Raw genomic sequence first — 8867 nt, 5'->3', positions numbered from 1 at the left:
TGGGGTGTGTGCAGGAGGTAGCTGATTGATGTTTCTCTCTCATCGATGTTTCTAACTCTCTGTCCCTCTCCCTTCCTCTCTGTAAAAAATCAATAAAATATATTTTTAAAAAAGAAAAAAAGAATTAACTATGTGTGGAGTTTCTGGAACCTAGCCCCTAGAGCAGTGATGGCAAACCTTTTGAGCTCGGCATGTCAGCATTTTGAAAAACCCTAACTTAACTCTGGTGCCGTGTCACATATAGAAATTTTTTGATATTTGCAACCATAGTAAAACAAAGATTTATATTTTTGATATTTATTTATATATTTAAATGCCATTTAACAAAGAAAAATCAACCAAAATAATCAGTTCGCGTGTCACCTCTGACATGTGTGTCATAGGTTCGCCATCACTGCCCAAAGCCTAGTTCTTTTGCTCCTTTCTAGAAAATGAAATATTTTTTAAAGAAATGACTTTCTAAATCATAACAAAGAATTTGTTCTTTGCTATTTGTGAGTGTTTTAAGGCAGGAGGGTGAGAGGGGACAAATATTAAGGCAAAAGATTATTACCAGCTGTCATTAGTGAATGAAACCGGTGTACAATTAAAAATACTTGTTTGACCTGGCAAGCTGAATGTCTATTCCCTTTCTAGCTGTCTAGCTATATGGTCTTTCAATTGGTAGAAAAAAATACTGAGGGGAATTTATCTTCTTAGTCTTTTTTTCTTTCTGGTAGGTCACATATGTTAAAGGTTAATTTATTCCAAACTTACATGAAATAGAAGCCTTTGTATCATAAGTCTTAATATTGTACTTTTTTTGTTTTTGTTCATTTTACTATTAAAGCCAATCAACTACTATTTTTGAAGGGTCTGGTATCTTTATCAAATCTACCTGGCTGGTGTGGTTCAGTAGTTGAGCATCGACCTATGAACCAGGAGGTCACAGTTCGATCCCCAGTCAGGGCACATGCCCGGGTTGTAGGCTCAATCCTTGGTGGGTGGCATGCAGGAGGCAGCTGATCAGTGGTTCTCTCTCATCATTGATGTTTCTATCTCTCCCTCCCTTCCTCTCTGAAATCAATGAAAATATCTTTCTAATGTACTTAAAAAAGTTTTTAAAAATCTGTTCATTTCTAGTCTACCTCATCTTTGTAAATCAGTGATTTTTAACTATCATCTGTCTTTCATATTGCCTTTTATTTTGGTATGATTATTTGAAGAGTTAGTCAAAATATTTGACATCTCATAATAGTTTTGTATTGCAGTTAGACTTCTGAATGCTTACATTTCTAATTGTCAGCAAATTAGACAGTTTCTTCACATCAGTTGTATCCTTGTGTTTTCTCAAGTTGTGAATGTGAAGGTTGGGAATTCTAGCATACTTTTAAAAGAAAAATACAGTTGATAACTTTAATTTACAGATTTTTCAGTTTGTGGCTTCTGTGATGAAGGTATATGTATATGGTAAGAAATGAAACTGTTTTCCATAAATCAGACATTATTTTTGCAGAATTGAGGTTTATTCCCATAAAGTTCTGAAATTCACTTGTTAAAGTGTTCTTGTGCACTATGAAGTATATCTAGTCCATCAAGCAAAGATTATGTTCTGTATTAGAGATGAAAGGTTGCCACAGTAGCAATTAAGAAGAAGTGTTTTTACAGATCTAAAAGCCTTTTCAGACCCACAAACCAGATGTGCCATGAAATTTTGTAGAACTTTTAAGTAGAGAAAATTTTTCTATTTGCCTTAGCTTTTTTCAGAGAAAGTTCTAATGAAATAAGCCTACTTCTTGTCAAAAATTATCTCGTTACCCTAGCCGGTTGCACAATGGTTAGAGCGTAAGCCTGTGGACTTGAAGGTCCTGGACTCGATTCTGGTCAAGGGCACGTATCTTGGTTGCAGGCTCGATCCCCCGCCCCTGTCAGGGTGCATGTGGGAGGCAACCAGTCAGTGTGTCTCTCTCCCATCAGTGTTTCTCTCTTTATCTGTCTCTCATCTTCCTTTCCACTCTTTCTAAAAATCAATGGAAAAAATATCCTCGGGTAAGGATGAACAAGGAAAAAAAATCAGCTTGTCAAAAACCAGTGTTTACCATCCAACATTGGGCTATTTAATGCTTTAATTAAAATTATCAGTGGTTATATAACACCTATTTTTTAAAACTATATAACATTGAATTTAAGAATTTAACCCAGTTATCAATATTAGCATTTAAAAATATAGCGTTCTTGCCTGATGTGGGGTTTTTTTTGTGTGTATTTTGTTTATCTAGGAACATTGTAAGTATTTTACCTAAATCCACCCAATGCCACTGTTTTATTTTTATTTCTATTCTTACTACTTAACACAATGCCTAGCACATAGCAGATATGCAGTAAATGTTCTTTGGCCAAATCTTTAGTTGGATCAAATGTATTCTTTAAATCAAGAGCTATTTAACATGGTTAGTTGCTGTGATCTTTTTTCACGCATAACAGAGCTACCTTTATTATGTACAAACTAGTGACATCATCGTCTCCTGTTTTCAGGATCCTCATTCTTCATTTGAAGCGATATAGCTTCAATATTACTCTCTCACTTAACAACAAGATTGGGCAGCAAGTCATCATTCCAAGATACCTGACCCTGTCATCTCATTGCACTGAAAGTACAAAACCACCCTTCACTCTCGGTTGGAGTGCGCATATGGCAATGTAAGTCCTTAAGAGAGAATTTCTTTGCCTTTGCTTTTAAAGTAGAAAGGCTTAAAATAATAATAATAATAATGTGGAAAGCCTGTAGTGTCTGATCAAAAGAATGACTAAGCTAGATAACACAGCTCCCAGGTAAAATCAGACCAAGAAGGAAATTTTAATTTTGCTTTATTTGGAGATTTTGTGTTAAATTACTGCCTGATTGAAGTAATTGTAATCAATTGAAGTAATAAAGTGCTTATTCAAAAATTTTCCAAGTACATTAGTTGCCTTTCATAAAAAGTTACCTCTTTAGGTAATACTCTTAACGATTTTAGATCACTAGAAGACAGTGTGATACATGTTAGGAATATAAACTTAATTTGCATGCTCATATGCATTATCTGAACACTAAAATACTGACTCCTGTGTTCCTTAGAAGTTCTGTTTCATTAGTTCTAAGATAGGACTTTAGAATCAATATTTTTACCAAAAGCCTTTCTGGCTCTTTGGGATATGGCAATTTGGGAAACACTATATTGAATGTTATGCTGGGGCCCCAAAAATAGATTTTGTCTTCATAAATGTATTATTACCAGTGGGAGTAAAGAACTTCAGTGGCTCCTAGAAATTTTTACATGAGAAAAGAAGTAACCTTTAATTTTGCTTCATCATAAAATGCAAGAAAAACCTTAGGACTTTTCTGAATACTGCTCTTTCTTCTGCATACTTGTATTACTTTGGAACCATATAATGTAGTTCCTTTTTATACTTGGACTCTAGTTTGAGAGAGTCATAAAGTTTAGGACTTTAGAGTTGAAAAGGACTTTAGAGATTTTGTCTAAACTCTTAATTTTACAGAGGAGACCCAAGGAGATTAAGTAATTTTCTTAAAGTCATATGGTTAGTACACCGGAAAAGCCAGATTTCTTGGCTAAAGTGGAATAAAAGACATTTCAGAAAGTGAATGAACATTTGCTAACGTGAATTGATACTGTTTTGTAAAAACGTCTTTCTCCTTGGTTTAATAATTGAAATGTATACTACATCTTATAAATATATATTAAAGACCTTAACGGATAAACTAATAAAACCTGTTCCAGAGATTCTTAATGTTTCTGGATTTTGTCTTATGGCCTTTCTTTGGAGTAGAGTGGGTTTTGTGGGTGTGTTTTTTGTTTGTTTGTTTTTGTTCGTTTTTTTTACTTGATGCAACTGCCTTCTGCTGGTAGAGTTGTTACTCTTTCTGGCTGGCAGTAGTACTATATCAACCTATTAATGTAGGCTCTTTATGAATCATACCAGGCCTGAAAACAGGCTATCTGACTCTGTAATTTAATAGCTTTAAGACTTTGGACAAATTCCTTGACTTAGCTTTAGGGAAAATAATCGGGTGGTTGTGAACGTTAAATGCTGTGAAACACACGCATTCTTACTCCAGTGGCTGACATCTAGTAAGTCCTCAAAAAATGAGAGCTATTACTATTTTATTGCTTAAAAGTAAAGAACTGGGACAAGATAATTTTTCCCAAGTTGTTCATATGCGTTACATTCGACTTCATTTACATTTGACTTTGTTTCCAATGCTGTTTATTTAGGTCATTAGATCAAGGAAAGGCCAGAGATAGTATTTTATATATATATATATACATCCTATATAATAAAAGGCTAATATGCAAATCGACTGAATGGCAGAACGACCGGTCACTATGACGCGGACTGACCAGATGCTCAATGCAGGAGCTGCCCCTTGGTGGTCAGTGTGCTCCCACAGGGGAAGCATCACTCAGCCAGAAGCCCATGGGCTCGCCAGCGGGCTCATGGCTGGTGAGCACAGTGGCTGCGGCAGGAGCCTGTCCTGCCTCCGCAAGGCTCCTGCTTCCCTGGCAGTGCTAAGGACCCCTCAGAAGATGTCCAACTGCAAGAGGGTGCAGGCCTGGCTGAGAGACGCCCCACCCCACAAGTGCATGAATGTCATGCACCGGGCCTCTAATATATATGTGTGTGTGTGTGTATATATATTCTCCCCTCCCCCACCCCCCACCCCCAGAGGAAGGGAGAGGGAGAGAAACATCAATAATGAGAATCATTGATCAGCTGCCTCCTGCACACCCCCTACTGGGGATCGAGCCTAAAACCTGGGCATGTACCCTGACTAGGAATCAAACCATGATCTCCTGATTCATAGGTTGATGCTCAAACCCTGAGCCACACCAGCTGGGCCAGAGATAGTATTTTGTTTTCTCCTTTGGCCTCTATTGCTAGTAAAAGTAGTATAATTATTTGCTTTTCAAGAGGATAGATATGGGTCTATAGTTCAGAATAATTCATTTTGTAAATTAAATATATATTTTTAATAATATAATTGTATACATTATATATTTTCTAATTTTCTGATAGTTCTAGACCATTGAAAGCCTCTCAAATGGTGAATTCCTGCATCACCAGCCCTTCTACACCTTCAAAGTGAGTTATATGTCTTGTGTACCCAAAATTTGTATTTTTAAGGATTTGGCTTACCCTAATTTCCAAAATTATTCCCTCCCCTTTTCTTTATTGTTTCTCTTTTTGCATGATAACTGCTCTGTATTACTATACTTTGGAATTTTCTTGATTCTGCTTTAAACTATAATCTGGGGTAAAACAAGTTTTTAACAGTGAAGCAATTTGAGATGATCGTCTCAAGATTTTGTTCTAAAACATTTAAAATCATCTGTTAATATGTAATATTTTCATCCTACTTCTCTAGAAATTGACTGATGATGAGGAATTTTAAGGATTGAAGGGCTGAAATAACCCATGTTGGTGTAAAGCACCATCCCTCAAGGATAACATGGGAGATACCAAAAATATCTTTTTACTTGTTGCTAGCCAATCTGGGACTTCTTGTCTTAGACACTGAACTGAAGCTATTCTGAAAGGAGACAGAAAACAAACACACATTGGAATGTACCTGCTTTACAAATGTTTTATTTTTTTATTTTTTGCTTAAGTCCAAAAGTTTGTCCAAGATGAGACGCAAATACATTTTTAAATATACCTCCTCTATGATTAAACTAGAACCACAGTTTCTTGATTAGACAATTCTAAATGTCTAAATGCTTGTCATTGGTCTTTAAAATTAGTTTTTCTAAAAATTTGATGTCCCAACGTACTTTTAGAAAAGAGACATTTTTATTGTTTAAGGGCTTTGGGGGGGCTTATATAACCATAAAATGACATTTGGGAATTGCTATTTTCTTTTCCTCCTGTTAATTATTTTTCAGTGCAATTAAAACCAGATGACTAACATGACTAGAAATGATACCGATATGAATACTCTTGCCCGTTCTCAAGATACAAATGAGCAATACCACTTGGCTGCTTAGAAAGTGAGCAAGTGATGCATTTACAGGATGAATATTTTTCATTACTACAGGCAAGCTGCCTTCTGTGAATATAGTAACTATTAATGGAATGCACTCTTTATGTACCAGATCACTGTAGTTTCAAGAAAGAGATGGTTTCATTGAGCATCATTATACTTGGCATGGTCATCTGTTCTCCAGGGTCTATTGGTATGAGAATTTGAGAATTGGTCAATAAAGGATGATTAGGCCCTAGAAGACCTGTCATGCCGATCAAACTTAAAAGAGGCTGAGTTATGAAGCAGAATACCATTGGATTGTCTACAGTGTCCTTTGTCATCACATTTGACCCTGGTATATTGATAGCCAGGTGTCAGCCTCATTCAGCAAAGTATTCATGTGGATAAACAAATTTAACATGTTCAGTTTTGCCTGGTGAGCATTAAATCAGAAATGAGAAGTAAAGATGGTTAATTGGCTATTTCTCAGTTATTTTTAAAAACTCTTTTGAAAACATAGTGGGAGACTATTCAAGTGTTCCGGCTGGAGTGCAGGGATATCCTGGCTGCTCTCGGCCAAAGACTATGTTTGGGATTATCACTGACCACTTGCCTCTTTTCTTTGATCTACATTGCTATACAGTTCTCCTGGTTTCCACTGTGGCCTCTTATTTCTTGGTACCATCATTCTATATGTTTATGTACAGTTTTCACTTTAAATTAAATGCCTTTTTTCCAATTTCCATTTTACATATTTTACATAGTATAGCATATGAATTTATGTTAACCTCCATCAAAGAAAGTTTGTGCTCTTTGACCTTTACCACTTTTTCCTTTAATTCATTTTCAGCTCACTTGGAAGCCAACACAGTAACACCTTACTTATCTAGTATCATTGAAGAATATTTGATATTCCACATAAATGAATTTTTATATAACTAAAGCTTGTCTTTTTGAGCATTAATCTTAAAAAAATTTTAACCATTTTAGGTGGTTATATAGTCTGTAACTTTACAGAATTCTTTATATTCTTAAGTAAAATATATTGAAGATAATTTAAATATATTGTAATGACTTAGAATCAACATTATGAGTATCAGTTATTGCACTGTGTTTTAATATAATAATGCCCTCAGATGGCATTATTCTACAAGACGGTTTACCTTTACATTAAATGACTTATAGGTCTTTATTGCCCTATTTGTGGTTATTCTCTCTCATTTCTTAGCTCTCATTTCTTGATGAACTTGCTACATTATTTTATACATCATTTCCTGGGAAAGAAGGGTCCCTGTCTAAAGAGTAAAGTACATGGGCTTTGAAATGCTGCCTTCCTCAGAAGCCTTTTTTCTTACTTTTGAATCCCTGTATTCTGGAAGGTAGAGGTTGCCAGATGTCTGACCTACATATAAGTGGATAAGTGGAATGTTACTGTTAATTTTAAAGTACATGGATCATAAATTAAAAGTTCAAAAATTAGTTCTCATACTCTATTGTCAAAAACATTTATTCATTGCTATCTTTGCATGCATTCAGTACTGTACTTGCTTTATAAAGACAATAACAAACTTCTTTGGGGCTGATCATTAAAAGAAAAAAGGCACAAAGTGATTGGTTTATTGACATATAATAATATAAAAGCTGTCTAATTTTCAAAGCATGACTCTTTTGAAGTGGGGCAAAGGTAATAATGTTTAAGTATACTTTTTGATATATCTTTATTTCTGTTACATTATTTTCCATATAGGAAAAACTTTTGTTTTATTTTGGACTTGTGCTTCAAAAAAATAATAAGGACAGTGTTTATCAGTCTTATATAGGTTTTTTTATTTTCCCTTGAATTACAGGAATTTCCCCTTCAAATCCAAGAGCTCATTGGCTTTGAGCCTTGATTCAGACAGTGAGGATGAACTAAAACGCTCTGTGGCCCTTAGCCAGAGATTCTGTGAAATGTCAGGTTGTGAACAACAGCAGGAAGATGTGGAAAAGGTAAGTAATTTCTTATCAGAATATATGATAAAGATTTGTATAGCTCTTAGTAGCCAAACAAATAATGCCTTTTATAACCAGCATCAGCAAACTTAATACGCAAGATAGATCATAAACTTAATGGGTCTGTTCAAACACCAGTTGTTATGGTTTTTAATCATTTTCTTTATTTTTCAATTACAGTTGATGTGCATTATTATATTAGTTTCAGGTGTACACCCCAGTGATTAGACATTACATACTTACTACTAGTAAGCAATCATCCCAATAAATCTCGCACCCACCTGACCCCATACATAGTTATTAGAGTATTATTCTATCTAATAATAAAGAAACATGGTAATTAGCGGTACCTCCGCTACCCTTCCCATTGGCTAATCAGGGCGATATGCAAATTAACTGCCAACCAAGATGGCGGCCAGCAGCCAGGCAGCTTGAAGCGAATAGGCTTCCTTGCTTCAGTGACAGAGGAAGCCAACGTTCCCCGCCTGCCTTGCCGGCCTCTGAGCTTGCAGTTTAAGAAACATTGTTACAAATATAGAAGCTAAACAAAACCCCAGAAACCTGCTTTCAGCCAGCCGGCTTCAGCCAGCAGGACTGCAACATTGTTAGGCGAACGTGATAACCACTACACTACGGAAACTTAGGACTGCAACATTGTTTCAATGATAGAACAAACGCAGATCCCTGCTTTCAGCCAGCCGGGATCTCAGAGCTGGAGTGAGCAGGACCACAACAGTGTTACAATTATAGAACCCAAACAAACCAGATACCTGCTTTCAGCAGCCGAGGCCTCAGAGCTGGAGCCAAGCCTCAGAGCTAAAGCTGACCCAGAAAAAAAAAAAAAAAAAAAGAAAAAAAGGACAGGTTGGGA

General features: G+C 35.8%; 1 protein-coding gene across 6 annotated transcripts in view; it reads left to right on the top strand.

Annotated features, from left to right (window-relative positions):
* Positions 1-8867, top strand: part of USP37 (ubiquitin specific peptidase 37) — a 76795-nt gene that overhangs the window by 46723 nt on the left and 21205 nt on the right. For 5 of the 6 annotated variants that reach the window (XM_014531049.1, XM_005883425.2, XM_014531047.1 and 2 more), the window contains exons 16-18: positions 2515-2679; positions 5059-5124; positions 7852-7993. In XM_014531049.1, coding sequence (XP_014386535.1) covers positions 2515-2679; positions 5059-5124; positions 7852-7993 — 373 coding nt within the window. The remainder of the gene's footprint in view (positions 1-2514; positions 2680-5058; positions 5125-7851; positions 7994-8867) is intronic. The other variant, XM_014531051.1, reaches the window with a different exon arrangement.

Source organism: Myotis brandtii, unplaced genomic scaffold (assembly GCF_000412655.1).
Source record: "Myotis brandtii unplaced genomic scaffold, ASM41265v1 scaffold79, whole genome shotgun sequence".
In the NCBI taxonomy this organism is placed as follows: domain Eukaryota; kingdom Metazoa; phylum Chordata; class Mammalia; order Chiroptera; family Vespertilionidae; genus Myotis; species Myotis brandtii.
Note: the sequence above shows the minus strand (reverse complement) of the source record. Positions and strands in the feature narration are given on the sequence as shown.